This window comes from Archocentrus centrarchus, unplaced genomic scaffold, assembly GCF_007364275.1.
Source record: "Archocentrus centrarchus isolate MPI-CPG fArcCen1 unplaced genomic scaffold, fArcCen1 scaffold_33_ctg1, whole genome shotgun sequence".
In the NCBI taxonomy this organism is placed as follows: domain Eukaryota; kingdom Metazoa; phylum Chordata; class Actinopteri; order Cichliformes; family Cichlidae; genus Archocentrus; species Archocentrus centrarchus.
This window is the reverse complement of record NW_022060261.1, coordinates 2,029,751-2,045,792: the sequence shown is the minus strand read 5'-3', so window position 1 is coordinate 2,045,792 and position 16,042 is coordinate 2,029,751. Positions and strand designations below refer to the sequence as shown.

The 16,042-nt window shown below is 44.9% G+C and overlaps 1 protein-coding gene across 1 annotated transcript in view; it reads left to right on the top strand.

Annotated features, from left to right (window-relative positions):
* The first annotated feature begins 10,275 nt into the window (after nt 1–10,275).
* LOC115776503 (CD226 antigen-like) overlaps nt 10,276–16,042 on the top strand; it is a 61,294-nt gene continuing 55,527 nt past the window's right edge. The window contains exons 1-2 of the mRNA XM_030724223.1: nt 10,276–10,345; nt 10,790–11,155. Of these exons, the coding sequence (XP_030580083.1) occupies nt 10,276–10,345; nt 10,790–11,155 (436 nt within the window). The remainder of the gene's footprint in view (nt 10,346–10,789; nt 11,156–16,042) is intronic.

Here is a 16,042-nt window from a genome sequence, read left to right as displayed (position 1 = left end):
CCGCGAATGGATGCCCTGGTACTTCGGTGCGCTCTGTTTTGTTTGTTTTTGTGCGTTATTTCTGTGTCTGGACACTCTTCTGGGTATTCTTACACCAGAGAAGAGCTTTTCAACATTAGGTCCACAACACCTTCGGATTTATTTCCTGTTTTTGTCGCATCTGCGGCGGATTTATTACACACTCTGGCCCAGAAAGTGAGACGCCGAAAGAGAGGGAAGCGCGCTGGCGTGCTTGTGAGGCTAAGGAGACGTGGATTACGCACAGCCTTACCTGGGATTTTCCTCTCCAACGTGCGTTCACTTAGGAACAAAATGGACGAACTGACACTGATGAGGAGCATGAATAGAGACTTTTCCAAATCCTGTGTGTTATGCTTCACGGAGTCATGGCTGTGTGAGGAGATACCGGACTGCGCGCTCCAGTTGGAGGGATTTCATCTCCTCCGCGCAGACCGGCAAGCTGCGCTTTCCGGCAAGGCTACAGGTGGAGGAGTCTGCTTCTACATAAACAGTGGCTGGTGTACGGATGTGACAGTGATTGCTAAGCACTGCTCTCCCTCACTGGAATATCTTTTCATTCACTGTAAACCGTTCTACTCTCCGCGGGAGTTCGCTTCATTCATACTGGCTGCTGTTTACATCCCGCCGGACGCGGACGTGCACGAGGCCCAGTGCGCGCTCACAGAGCAGATTCTGTGCATGGAGCGGACATACCCGGACTCTCTTATCATCGTACTTGGGGACTTTAATAAAGCCAGCCTGAGACAGGAACTTCCCAAATACAAACAATATATCACATGTCCGACCAGAGAGGAGAAGACACTAGACCACTGCTACAGCACGATAAGCGGGGCTTATCACACAGTGCCCCGCGCTGCACTCGGCCTCTCTGACCACGACATGATCCACCTGATCCCCGCGTACAGACAGAGGCTGAAGCTCTCAAAACCTGTGGTGAGGACAACAAAGCAGTGGACCCGTGAGGCTGTGGAGGAGCTCCGCACATGCTTCGAAACTACAGACTGGGACTCAATGAGGGCTGCCTGTGACAGTCTGGATGACTACACGGACACTGTAACCTCGTATATCCACTTCTGCGAGGACAGCATTGTGCCATCACGCACCAGGGTGAGTTATAACAGTGACAAACCCTGGTTTACTCCCAGACTGAAGCAGCTGTGGATAGAGAAGAGGGAGGCTTTTAAAAGTGGGGACAAAGACTGCTACAAAGAGGCCAAGTACAGGTTTAGCAAGGAAGTGGCCACTGCTAGATCACATCACTCTGAGAATATACAGCAGCAGATCTCAGAGAACGACGCGGCCTCTGTATGGAAAAGCTTTAGGCAGATTACCAACTACAAGCCTAAAACCCCCCACTCCACAGACGACCTACAAACTGCAAAAAGACTGAACGAGTTCTATTGTCGTTTTGATGGTCAGTTCAGCAGCCTTCACACCTCCACCAGTCCCAACTACAATACAGCCAACACAAATATTCACCCCCCAACCTCCCCCACTCCCCACACCTCAGAGAAGCCCACATCATCAAGGACTCCCACCCCAGAGTCCCCCTCATCCCCCACCCCCACAGTCTTTTGTATTCAGGAGGACCAGGTGCTAAAGCAGTTCAGGAGTGTCAAAGCTCGCAAAGCTCCAGGTCCAGATGGTGTCTCACCTGCCACACTGAGACACTGTGCTAACGAGCTTGCCCCATTGTTCACGAACATCTTCAACTCCTCACTGGAGGCTTGCCATGTGCCTGTCTGCTTTAAAACCGCTACCATTGTTCCTGTCCCCAAGAAGCCAAGGATCACTGGACTAAATGACTACAGACCTGTGGCACTGACTTCTGTGGTCATGAAGTCATTTGAGCGTCTGGTGCTGTCCCACCTCAAGTCCCTCACAGCCCCCCTTCTGGACCCCCTGCAGTTTGCCTACAGAGCCAACAGGTCTGTGGACGACGCCATCAACCTGACTCTGCACTTCATCCTACAGCATCTGGACTCCCAGGGAACCTACGCCAGGATCCTGTTTGTGGACTTCAGCTCTGCCTTCAACACCATCATCCCTGATCTCCTCCAAGACAAGCTGTCCCAGATGAATGTGCCAGATCCCATCTGCAGGTGGATCATTGACTTCCTGATGAACAGGAAGCAGCACGTGAGGCTGGGGAAGAATGTCTCGGACTCCCGGACCATCAGCACTGGCACTCCTCAGGGCTGTGTCCTCTCTCCTCTGCTCTTCTCCCTGTATACCAACTGCTGCACCTCTGACCACCAGTCTGTCAAGCTTATTAAGTTTGCAGACGACACGACTCTCATCGGACTCATCTCAGACGGGGACGAGTCGGCCTACAGGATGGAGGTCAAACGTCTGGTGTCCTGGTGCAGCCACAATAACCTGGTACTGAACGCCCAGAAGACAGTGGAGATTATAGTGGACTTTAGGAAGCACACAGCCCCTCTACCCTCCATCATCCTGACTGACACCCCCATCACCACAGTGGACTCTTTTCGCTTCCTGGGAACTACCATCACCCAGGACCTCAAGTGGGAGCCCACCATCACCTCTGTCGTCAAAAAGGCCCAGCAGAGGATGTACTTCCTGCGGCAGTTGAAGAAATTCAACTTGCCAGCAAGGACCATGGTGCAGTTCTATACTGCCATCATTGAGTCCATCCTTACCTCCTCCATCACTGTGTGGTACGCTGGAGCCACCACTAGGGACAAACAGAGACTACAGCGCGTTGTGCACTCTGCTGAGAAGGTGATTGGCTGTAACCTCCCATCTCTCCAGGACCTGTACACCTCCAGGACACTGGGGCGTGCAGGTCGGATCACAGCCGACCACTCTCACCCTGGGCACAGACTTTTTGACCCTCTCCCCTCAGGCAGGAGGCTACGGTCCATACGGACCAGAACCTCCCGCCATAAGAACAGTTTCTTCCCCTCTGCTGTTGGACTCATGAACAATTACCCTAAGACTGTTACCACCACCCTCCACAAACGCTGATGACCCTATGTCTATGCACCTGTCTGACTGCACTGATGTACATATTAGTGGAATATAGTTTACATTCTTTTATCTTTTAATTAGTCTCTGCACTGTATATTTTGTAAGCTCTAATATCTCTGTATATTTGCAATTTGTATACTTGTATATTGTCTTATAGTTTTTATACTTATTTGTTTTTTTTTTTCTGTAAGCACGAAGTACCGCAGCAATTTCCTAATGCTGTGAACCTGTTCACCCATATGGCAATAAAAACCTTCTGATTCTGATTCTGATTCTGATTCTGACCTTTTGTCACACCAAGCAGCCTGGGAACATGGCCAAACCAAATAAACATTACAATAATTAACACTTACAAAAACAGGATACACCTGACCTCAACTTCACATAAGCAGTTGCCATAACACAGGTAAATTTACCTCAGAAGTGCTTTCCCCAGAAACCTCAGGTGTGGCCTTCTACTTGAGCTTAGATGGGTGGAGTGAAAACAACTTCCTACTTCCCATGGAAGTATTTATAGCCTCCCTCCCCCTTCTACTACGACCTTCACAACCCCAAAAAAGTCCCCCGGAAAACCCACATTGCCGACTAGTGGCCAAAAAAAGGAAAACATCCTCCACCCCATTTTGCCACCCGGATACACTCTCCCCTGCTAAAAAGTCAACGTCTCCGGTGACTTAACTCACACTCTTAATTTCACTCATGGCTTTCCTAAAGAAACCAGTACCCATTTTACAGACCGGTGACAGCTTTTCAGACAGCGTCAGGGAGTCCGCACCCATTCCAGCACCCCGTCGGAGTCAAAGATTAACTGCAGGAGTTCACTCTAATCCTTATCACCTCCCTAAGTCATCTTGTAGTGCCATCTCGATTAGTCCTGAGGTTTTGGCCCAGTTGCTGATGAGTATGGCATCAGAAATAGATGAAACAGGGGCAGCCCCCACCTCGTCCTGGAGCACAGTAAGTACACACTCAGATCCTAATTCCTTCTTACTGCTGTGGTGCAAACTAGGATATGAAATTTCTTCCACAACCACATACTCAGGGTCTGAATCGGGGTGCTCTACCGACAAAGTTGGACCAGAATCCAGCACTGGCAATGGGGAAAGACCACCCTTTGATCTCCTAGGGGTCGGAATAGGACACACACAGGGCCTAAGATGAGTCCGGTGGACCCTTTTAATGGGGCCACCCTCGACTGGCTCCACTGCATGCGTGCTACCCCGCACCTCAACCACTCCAGACACAGTCGATCCCCAAGCATCTTGGATCTTATTTCTACCTTGAGGCCACTGGCGGAGGTAAACTAACTGACCCACTTCTACCGGGGGACAATATACCTTGTCCTGATCTCTAGTCAGCCTCTCTGCAGCCTTTTGCTCCATGTACTGTCTCACTCGGGCATGAACATCATTCAGACATTGCTGATGCACTGCTAACCAGTCCTGCCCTCTGTCAGACCTTTGCTCCAGACCCAACAGAGCATCTATGGGAAGATGTGGTTGCCTACCAAACAAAAGATAATAAGGTGAGTAACCCGTGGTAGCATGAGGTGTCACATTATAAGCATAAACCAATTCTGGTAAATACTCAGGCCAACGCCGTTTCTTTTCCGGAGGCATGGTATGCAATAGGTCATGTAGGGTCCTATTAAAACGCTCGCATTGTGCATTTCCCTGTGGATGGTGAGGTGTAGTACGCGTTTTCTTGATACCATATAATTTGCACAATTCATGGACCACTTCACTCTCAAAACAAAAAATGACCTCTTTTGGCTTACAGGCAAAAGAAGTTGCCTGCATTCCCCCTTGTGCACATCATCAATGACACGATATAACAATCCATCAATTTTCCTCATTTTGGGCCAGTGTCCAAGTAACGTGACTACTGATCTTGTCAAACCTCTTCTTTCATGATAGGTAGGCTTCCTTTGTCTGTCCCAAAAACTCCTAAACGACTGAATAGTGGGGTCTGCATTTTGGAGCTGGCAAAGCTCCTCTTTGGAATAGCCCAGCAGAGTAGGTATGTTACTCTGCATACTGAAATCAGCACTCGGCCCTGTGGCCGCAGCCCGGACCTGCCGAACCTGGCAACATTTAACACCCGCACTCACCAAATCCAGGTCCAAAACAGTTCCCCTCTGGATGGTGTTGCAGATCGATATACAGTCGTCCAGCTCCTGATCATCCCCACCCGGCAGAGGCTCCCCTGCTAACGACTGCCTAGAGAGGGCATCAGCTGCAACATTGTTTCTGCCTGGATGGTACTGTACATCGAAATCAAATGCAGTAAACTGTGCAACCCACCATTGTTCAATAGCCCCCAACTTAGCTGTGCTCAGATAGCATAAAGGATTATTATCAGTCAGCACTGTAAATTTAGAGCCTAACAAGTAACCTCTAAATTTTTCAGACACAGCCCACTTTAATGCCAAGAGCTCCAACTTCATGCTGCTGTAATTCCAATCATTTTTCTCTGCATTTTTCAATCTCCTACTGGCATATGCTATCACCCGTTTCTTACCCCCCTGAACCTGACAGAGAACAGCCCCCAGCCCCGCACAACTGGCATCTGTCTCCACAATAAACGGAAGAGAGAAATCAGCATAAGCAAGCAGCGGAGAGCTAGTAAGCTTCTCTCTCAATAACTCAAAAGACTCCTGACATTTCAATGTCCACTGAGTCCCAAAAAATTTCCTTGACTGGGTGGGCCTGGTTACTTTACCAGAGGTGTTAACCAAATCATGCAAAGGGTCAGCTATTTGAGAAAAACCTGAAACGAACCGTCTATAGTAGCTGCAAAAACCCAAAAAAGACCGGAGATCTTTTACAGATTTCGGCACTGGCCAATTCTGTACGGCAGCTCTTTATCAGGGTCCGCACTTATCCCCTCAGATGAAACCTGGTGCCCTAGAAACCGAACAGTGGACTGGAGAAACTGACACTTGTCCACTTTCACCTTTAAACCGGTCTCTCTGAGCCTCTGCAAAACTTTCTGAAGCCGGCTCAAATGTTCTTGAAAGGTGTGCGAATACACCAAGATGTCATCCAAATACACCAGCTTGATCTGAAACACCAGATCACTCATCGTAGCCTGCACGAGCAACCTGGTATACTCAAACAACCCAAAAGGGGTCGTAAAAGCTGTCTTGGTCTTTTTCATGCACCGCCACCTGATGGTAACCACTGGCCAAATTGATGGTAGAAAAAAAATGCAGCGCCATGCAGAGCATCAAAACACTCATCTATCCGAGGCAGAGGAAACGCATCACGTCCTGTCTTGGGGTGGCTGTAGCTCAGTAGGTAGAGCAGGTCACCTACTGATCGGAAGGTCAGTGGTTCAATTCCTGGCTACTGCTGGCTGCATGCCAATGTATCCTTGGGCAAGATACTTAACCCCAAGTTGCTCTCCGACCGTTCTGTCGGAGTATGAATGTGAGTGAATGTTACATAATTAAAGCACATGGGCTTGGTCTTTTCCTCCTCTCCAAACAGTCCATCAAGCCTTTAGGAAATTTGGAATCTGAAATCTGTCAACCCAATCTGGAGCAGTGAGGAGCATGCTGAGGACGATGAGCATTAGTTTATAATTAGCATTACAGGCACTCGTTCATCAAATTCCATGGAGTCATTGTTCCCTGTGACAAGGAACTGTCCTTTCTTATATCATGTTCCCTTGTACAGCATGTCAACTGTGATATTTGTGTTTGTCTCAGTGAAGCCAAATTGTCTGACTGCATCTTGAATGACGTTACTATATACTACGAAGTAAAATAACTTGCAAGACTGCTCCTCCAAATACTCCCTCTGAACGATAAGCCTGTAACATCTGATGTCTTTCAGAGAGCGTAGCGCAGAGATTTTTGAAATTCCTTGCACACCTCTTGAAATAACTGTGCTTGTTTTCAGAGCACATTGTCCACAGTCTGATAAAGGGACCAAATTTCAGAATAAGGGCTGGGTAGTGACATAAATAATGATGTTTTGGTTTCAAATTAATGTCTATGAACAGAGCTTTTCTTGATTCAAGATATTTTTGAATGAGAACATCAAGATATGTCACTTGAGGCACAGAGATTTTCTGAGCACATATCATGTCCACAATGTCTTTCAGTTGCAGAGTCAACTGCCAAACTTCATGTGCTGTATCTTTCACCTGGTCACCAGTGGTGACAGGCAGCAGCCTTAGAAAACTCCAGTTTTGTATGGCCTGTCCTGAGAGTTTATCTACTTCACATGGCTTTGCAGAAGCGTCAGACGCACAGTATTTGAACTGTTTAACCGCGCCTTTTTCTTTATGAAATACTTAAGGATCTGTGCAACATCATAAGACAAAACACCCTCAAAAATGTCATACTAAAATATTACAGTTAGATTGTCAGTGAGCATAATATGTGTCAGTGCGAGGATAAATGAACACAGTAACAATAAGCAATATCAATAACCTAAAATGAAAGGGGCGGGGGGGTGCCCAGTATCCCTTTTAAGTCTGTTTTCATTGGATTTGAAGAAAACATGAAGCCTGGGAGAAAGTAGAAAAACAAAACCCAAACTAGAAAACACACAGCGAGAGGAAACACTGAAGGTAACAAAGACCACAACACAACAAACAGAGAAAAACGAATGGCTTAAATACACACAAGGAAATCAGGGAGAGTGGAAACAACAGGTGAAACAAATGAACCTAATGACAAAGGGGAAGCAAAACGAAACACAAAGCACAGGGAACACGAGACTGTCAAAATAAAACAGGAAGTGACTCAAGGGAACAGAGAGCAAGACCTGACACTGAACACTGGGAAACACAAGGAACTAGAAAATCAACCATAAACAAAACCCCACAACAAAAGAAAAACCCCAGAACAGACAAATTAAAACCAAACCAAAAACACAGGGTCCAACGGACCGTGACAATCTGACCATCACTGATGTCACTTAGGACATCTGAGGGAGACTAAGTTAAGCGCTCTCCTGAGACACAAGCCTGCCACATATCTGACTCCATCAAAGATCTCAAAGTCTCTCTCACTGGCTCCTTCATCTGTGCCTGTCTCCACATAGTTGAACATTGTTTTGAAAGACTGAGCTCTTGAGTATGCTGGATGCCATGCAGAAAAGAGATCAAATCCTGTGACACACTCACAAACTCTGGTGATATCCTCGTCTGATAATTTTCATGATTTAGCAGTGAATTTTACTCAGTATATGTCTGACCCAGCTAATGTATCCTTTGCAACTTGTCAACAATAGTCTGAATGCTTGAAGCAGGTAGTAGTAACTCGCCCTGCAATTTCAGGTAGAATAAAGTGACGTTTGCAGATGGTATTCTATCTGTGAGGCAACAGTGCTAACCACTACGCCACCGTGCTGCCCAGTTAATAACTCAATAATGCAAAAGTTCACACTATTAAGTCATATTTCAATGTTAGTTCTGCCAATCAGGGAAGCAGGAGGCGGATGGAATCAGCTGTTCAACAGTTTGACATACACACACATACACACTTATGTCACATGATGCAGTTGTGGGGTACGGTCCAAAAGCATTTAATTATCATATACTACGCACTGACAGCTTTCTCTGTCTTTATTATTGTTAACCGAGGTCATGTTTGGAAGCTGTTGCCCTCATTCATATATGCCTACCTGTCAAGTCTTCCTTTTTGGCTGGGGAACTCCCATATTTTACCCTCTGTCCCGCCTATTATAATTTTCCCTTAAATTTCCCGTATTTTAATATAATATTTTTTAAAAAGCATTCGTGTGTCGCTCCAAATTGAATTCTGTCACTAGCCTCATGAGAACTGCCACCTGCAGTTGCAGTTCTCATGAGGTTAGTGCCGACAGCGGTAACAAAAACAACTGGACCTCGTGTCTTTGCACAGCGAGCCAACAGTGATGTATCTGAACACATCAGCAGCTCTTAGGCTGCATTCTGATTAGGGTGGGTTGGTCACACAGACAGGAGTGTTTCACATGTGGCTCGGTGACAAACTGACGCCTGAATACGGTCTCCCTTTAATGAACAGCCTCTTACAGTAACATCTGTAACCACTGGGGGGCGATCAGGTACAAGAACAGCTCACTTCATTTTCTGCACTGGGCTGGACACAAACATCATTTCTATATTATCAGCTACTGAATTATGAAGCTTAAAAAAACCTGATGTTTAAAGACTCTGATGGTAATCATCTCCACACCCAGCAGTTTATTAAAATTAACGAATGCCTGTAAAATTAGACCTGAAAGAAATGGAACTGATTTTATGAGTAAAACTGAACAAACAAATGCGGGAAAATAACACCACGGGAATTATTATTGTTAATTATTAAGCTCTGATTTAAAGTGTGTCACAATCAAGAAGAAATTAAAGAACATCATTAATATAACCACAGAACACGCCCACCAGCTTTACATTTTTACATGCTGTAGTGCCACTTCTATATCACAAAATGTATGTAATAATTGAAAATAATGTTTTTGCTTTTCTTTTTTTTGCTAGTTGCAGCTCACAGTCATCGCTGTATCTCTCAGAACTGTAAATGAAAAGTTGCACCACATCCTCTTTGTTTTTCAAGCAGAATTATGATCTGAATGCACAGTTGTGCCAAACATACATCTTCCAAGATGAGCTCTGTAGATCTTGCTGTCAGTGTTTGTCCTTTCATTATTATCCGTGCTATTTTTCACATTCGTGTGTGTGTCGTAGTAATGCCGGAGTTTACACACTGAGTAAAAAGAAAGAGAAACTAGAAAAAGACCTGCGGCCACATGTTCCAATGACAGCCGCAGGGACTCCCGGGACTGCCGTCAGACGAGCCGATCGGTTCCACTTTTGTGTATTTGATCATGTTCACGTGTCACTCAGCGATTCAGAGAATGCAAAAACCTGAGGAACAGGACTGAGTGCTGTTGGTATTCAGGCCTTCAGGCAAAACCAGGCCTGGATGGTGGTGAAAGAAACACTGTATGTTAATAAGAATGGATTCTGTGATTAATAACAGTCCAAATAACATGAATGAAATGACCTGCTCAGTGTCTGTAAAGGTTAACCTCTGACTTTGTGAGCATGAGGAACATGTGCTGAGTTCAGGCCTCAAACTCTTCTCACTCTGACTCCACCTGTTCCAGGAAACTGTCACTGCTGGACACACCCACACTCACACATACTCAAGCACTCACTTTCAGCTTCATTTAATAGCTTGCAGTGCGGTCAGGTTCTCAGGTGTTCTCTGATAGGAACACCATCCTTTCACATGAAGCAGAAATGTCTGCTGTAACGTCTGCGTCTCTCTGCTGGACTTTGCTTCCTGTCTGCCTCCTGCTCGTCTCTGCAGGTGAGATCAAACTTCATGATGTAAATATGTGTTAGAGTGATCTGTGCCCTGCCTCCTCACAGTTACAGAGTTAAAGCTGCTGCTCTGATTTTATTATTCATTTCCTCATATAAACAGTGTCATGCACATAGCTCTTTACACCTTTACAAACATTAAAATTAGCTCTTAATGTAACAGCAGAGGCAGTTTCTGTGGACATTGAAGCAGCTGTCAGCTCTCAGCCAGCTCTCACACAGCCATCACTGTTTCATTAAAACCATACTGTGTGACACAGTAAACACTTCTTTGTGTTGTCACCAACTTTGTTGCTTTGCTTTGTTGCTGGATATATATTGACCCACAGAGCTCACTTCCTGGTACACCTCTCAGGTTTAGCAGAGCTCAGTGGCCTCTGTCTGCTGCAGTTACTGTAACCTCTCTGCTGTGTGTGGTTTCCTCTTTCAGAGCAGAAGAACATCACAGCTGAGTGTGGACAGAACGTCACTCTGACGTGTCGAGCTCCAAACAACAACACCATCACAGGTGTAGAGTGGAGCAGAGCTGACCTGGAGCCAGAATATCTCCTTGTTTACAGAGATGGACAGTTTGTTCCAGATAACCAGCATCCATCCTTTAAGAACCGCGTGGATCTGCAGGACAGACGGATGAAGGATGGAGACGTGTCTCTGATCCTGAAGAACGTGACGATTAATGATGAGGGAACATACGAGTGTCGCCTCATCCAGAGAGGAACGAACCGCAGGAAGAGAGCTAACCTGAAGACTGCCCCCATCAGCATCATCACCCTGAGAGTTGTTGCTCCTCCTCCAGGTGAGTGAGCAGAGTTCAGTGTGTCTGTGATCAGAGGTGAAGCTGCTTCCTGGTTGTTGATGTTTGTTTCTAAAGATGTTGTTGATGAGACTTTGTAGAAAGCAGCTGGTCTGAGTGATGTGATCAGAGTGCAGTAGATAATGTCTGACAGCAGTTTGAAGAGGAAATGGATTCTGTTCTGTTCTTCACTCATCACCTACCTGACAGCTGACACCTCACACCTGTTTCTACCTGCAGGTCCATCAGGAGGAACCACAGAGGATGGAGGGAAGAAGGATGGAGGGAAGGAGGATGGAGGGAAGGAGGATGTTTTTGTTTGCCTGCAAGTTTTTGTGGTGCTCATTGTTGTTGTTAGTTTTGTGATTTTAATAGAATACAAACAAAGACGGAAGCTGGAAAAACGAGCAGCTTCGTACTGAACAGCAGGTAAAAACCTCCAATCCACGACTGAGTGACCCACAGGGTCAGCTGCTGATGGCTGCTACATCCTGGGTTGGATTTTTGTGTCTCTGTCTGGTATGTGTGTGTGGGGGGGTATGTTTAGTCCACTTTTAGTTAAGCCAGTGAGTGAAGTTACACCTCACATTAGTGTGTCCACTTTGATATCATAGCATCATTTCCTCTCTTCTTTCCTCCTCAGTTTCTTTGGTTTCACTTTTGTTCTTGGATCAGAATCATTTAAATGAAGGAGGAGGAGCTTAGATTCATGCAGACTCTGATCTTTATGCTTACTTTTTAATCTCAGTGTGTGCTTTAGTGTTTCTGTTGTGTCTGTTTATTGTTGCTCAGATCTGAAAATGTATCAGGGTGTTTTAATATCTCCAGCTGTGAGCTGTTTGGCTGTCTGTGGAGACTCTGACTCACTATGGAAACTACACTCTCATTAAAATTTTTATTTATTTATTTTTTTTAATTTATTGTAACTTTTTCTAATAAATCGTTCCACAGTGAGACGTTTGATTGTGAGCTCATGAAACTCTGAATGAACCAGTGAGAAGGACATGGATGAAGTCTGTAACAGTTTAAGCTTCATGATATCTCGGCGGTACAGTGGGTGCTGCGTGTGGTGTGCGTATGTGTGGGTTGTGTTACAGTGTGCAGTTGCATTTCCAGTAAGTACACACAGGTCAGGTGGGGACTTCAGAAGGGTCTGCATGTGCCGATCGACGCCTGAGGTGCAGAAATGAGTCCTAACTCTTTCTAAAGTTATGTAACCAGAGTTCCTGCAGTCACAGGCCAGAGCGACATCATCGCACTCCAACACAATATCAGCCTGCACGAAGCTCGCAGCGCCCACTTACAGATCACACTGAGACAGGTGGAAAAAGCAGCGTGGGAGGAGGAAAGTGTCTCTGGTATCTTCACAGTCTTTAAGGTAATAAAACACAGGAATCTAATGTGAGCCAATTAAATGATATGAAAAAAATGTGCAGATAAAAAAATCTGCTGTCACATTAAAGGACCGGCGGTTAGGAGGTAAACACAGATCGGCAGGATGTGATGCAATGTGAGTGTTGTGGTGCTGTGATAAAAGGATTTTAGATTTAACAACCACACAACAGAAACTATCACACAACAACCAGAAAGCCTCCTCAGCAGGCTGATTAAAGAGCACAGCCAGAGAAAGCACATCAGCTGCTCCAGCACATGCTGCTGTATCAAAACCACAGGTTAGAAAGATCCACCAGCTTCCTGCTGAGCGACACTCTCAGAAACCACAGAACGTCACGGTTTGGGTCTCCACATGACTTTTTACTCATATTCAGTATAATGAAATAAAAAGCTAACCTCCAAACAGGATCAGTAGGCTGAGAGCAACAATTTTTACAGCCTCACAGCCTCACAGTGGAGCTTCAATGTGCACATAAGGAGTTTTAATCCAGCAGCAGCACCATATTCATCAAGCTTTTAACTCTTCGACTGGATCGAACTTTCAATATCGTCATCGTATTTTGGACATTTCTAAAAATCTCAGAGTTGCATAAGAAAAACTATAAAATAAGGATGGAGAATAAACTCAAAGACTCAGGACCGTGGCAGCAGTGCTTTAACTCTGGCTGCTTTAGGCGTGGTTTAACATTTCTTAAAGGTCATCTTTGCTTTTCAGTAAAAACATTTCTGTCCACGCAGGAAAATAACAGCTACCGCCTCCAAAGCACCAACAAAGGTGTCCTTAAATCATTTGACCACCAACCTCGTCTTCCACCCTCTGACTGTTTTCAGAGAGTTTATTCACTGTCTGACCACAAGCCAGTGGTTAGACTGAGAGGCTGCAACTCATGCACACTACCTGCGTTTCACTTCCTGTCAGCCGAACAGCAGTCATTTACAGTAAGAAGACATGTTTCTATTAAACATGATCAACACGAGCAGTGTTTAAGATAATTATCAAACCTTTTAGTTCATTTTGAATGCTGAGATTCTCTCTGATTTAAAGACAGTGAAGGCACCGCGCAGGTCGAGAGGATCTCCTTTAGGTCAGCTGATTGTGTTTCCGTCCATCTTTATAGTTGTTTATCAGATTTAACATTGCAAAACTTCATTTCCTGCTTTGTTACAGCCACAAGAGAAAAAAAACAAGACGAACCCTTCGATGAAAACCACAACAGTGGCATCCTGTCACAGAGGAAGAGGAGGAGAGTTTGAGCTGATGTAACTGTGAACTGGTCAAAGTGCTGGTCTGATATCCTCCAGAGGTAGGATGAAGGAAACATCTCTGCTGTGCCTTCTCTGTGAGTACGCTGATTATTGGTCTAAAAGATCATCCATCGGGTCTTTCTGCAACACAAACGTCCAGCTTGTTGTGGAATGCGGGGGGGGGGGGGGGGGGGGGGGGGGGTTATAGGGTTTTTTGGATGCAGGGGACAGATGTGGCGACAAGGAAGGAGAACTGTTCACAGGAAATCAAATATTTGATTATAAACTGACAGCATGTGCTGCAGAAAACGCTCATTTATAGTTTAATCTGCAGCCCTCTTATAGCAGTTTAAGCAGGACTTTGTGCTGAATGACTGTTTTAATAAGTAGCTAATAACGCATTTAGAATCAGCACCTCGCCTAATTGTTCATTCATTAATGTGTGCATCATTTGCAGTTGGAGATTAGATTAATGGCTTATACGCTGCTGTGCAGTGGAGTAGAAGCAGAAAGCAGCATAACACAGAAACCCTGCGATCATGTTCAGGCCCTGACACCCACAGACATGCGCCTGTGCAGGACACAAAAGACAAAACCATTTCCTCTTTCCGCCGCTCATTATCATAACTCAACCAAACCTGTGACGTCTGTTTTCCTCACACTCGAGTCGTTTTCTCTGCTGTCCTGTTAAACTCAAACTTTGAACCAACCTGAGTGTCATTTCTCTTTAGTTCTGATCTCACTGCTGAGCTGCACAACAAACCAAGGTCAGTAACCTTCTGAATGAGCGACACCTCACTGATGCTCTGGTTCTGCTTCATGCTTCACTGTAGACTGATTTTAATATGACATTATGACCACTCACTGGTGAAGTGAATAACACTAATTATCTCTTCATTGTGGCACCTGTTAGTTGGTGTGATATATTAGGGAACAAATGATGTGTTGTGTTAGAAGCAGGAAAAATGGGCAAGCGTAAACATTTGAGTGACTTTGGCATGGACCAAATTGTGTGGGTGATAGCATCTCCCAAACTGATGCTCTTGTGGGGTGTTCCCGGTGTGCAGTGGTCAGATCTCTCAAACATGGTCCAAGGAAGGAACGGTGGTGAACCGGTCCAGTCCAACAAAGGTTAATGCAGGTTCTGATAGAAAGGTATAGAAGCTTGTTTCCGCCACTAAAAAATAAAATAAAAAAAAAAATCGCCAGCTGTAACTCAAAATTTTGAGAAAATAACTTAAAATTTTTAGTTACTTTCTCGAAATTTCGAGTTACTTTCTCGAAATTTCAAATTGTTTTCTCAAAATTTCGAGTTACTTTCTCGAAATTTCGAGTTTTCTCAAAATTTCGACTTACTTCCTGGAAATTTTGAGTTACTTTCTCAAAATTTCGAGTTGTTTTCTCAAAATTTAAAGTTACTTACTCAAAATTTTGAGCTACGGATCTCAAATATTCGTGTTAATAACTCTAAATTTCAGCTTAGCGCTACCAATCAGGAAGCTCTGAGAAAGAGGTCATTTCTTTGTTACCCGGAAGCAGATGCCACCAGCACATGCGCACTCAAAATGGGGTAGCAACAGGATCAGTGAGCTAGCAGTTTCTAGCCAATGCAAACAAATTGTCAGCATGTTTTTGATAGTCAATGGTCAAAATGTCTTCTAGCAAAAATCAGTTACAAAAATGGTAAGGAATCCATATGTTCATGTTAGTCTGTTGGACAGCTGATGCCTTCAGCTTCCTGCTTCTGGTTAACAAGGAAATGATGTGCAGATCACAGAGCTTCCTGATTTACAGCGCTAAGTTGAAATTTCAAGTTATTAATGCAAAACATTGAGATATGTAAATCAAAATTTCGAGTTATGGATAGCGATTTTTTTTCTTTTTTTTTTTTTTTTTGTGGCGGAAACAAGCTTCCATAGAAAGGTGTCTAAATACACAGTGCATTGCAGTTTGGTGCATATGGGGCTGCACAGCTGCAGACCAGACAGGGTGCCCTTTAATGGAAATGGTCTTCCCTGATGGCTGTGGCCTCTTTCAGCAGGATAATGCTCCATCCCATTAAGCAAAAATGGTTAAGAAATGGTTTGAGGAGCATAAAAAGAGTTTGAGGTGTTGGCTTGGCCTGCAAATTCCCCATATCGCAATCATTCTGATTCATAGACATCCCAGCTGACAGAACGTAAAGGATCTGTTGGTAAGATCGAGATGCCATATAAAGTGCAGACTTAGTTTATCTGTTTATGAATTAAA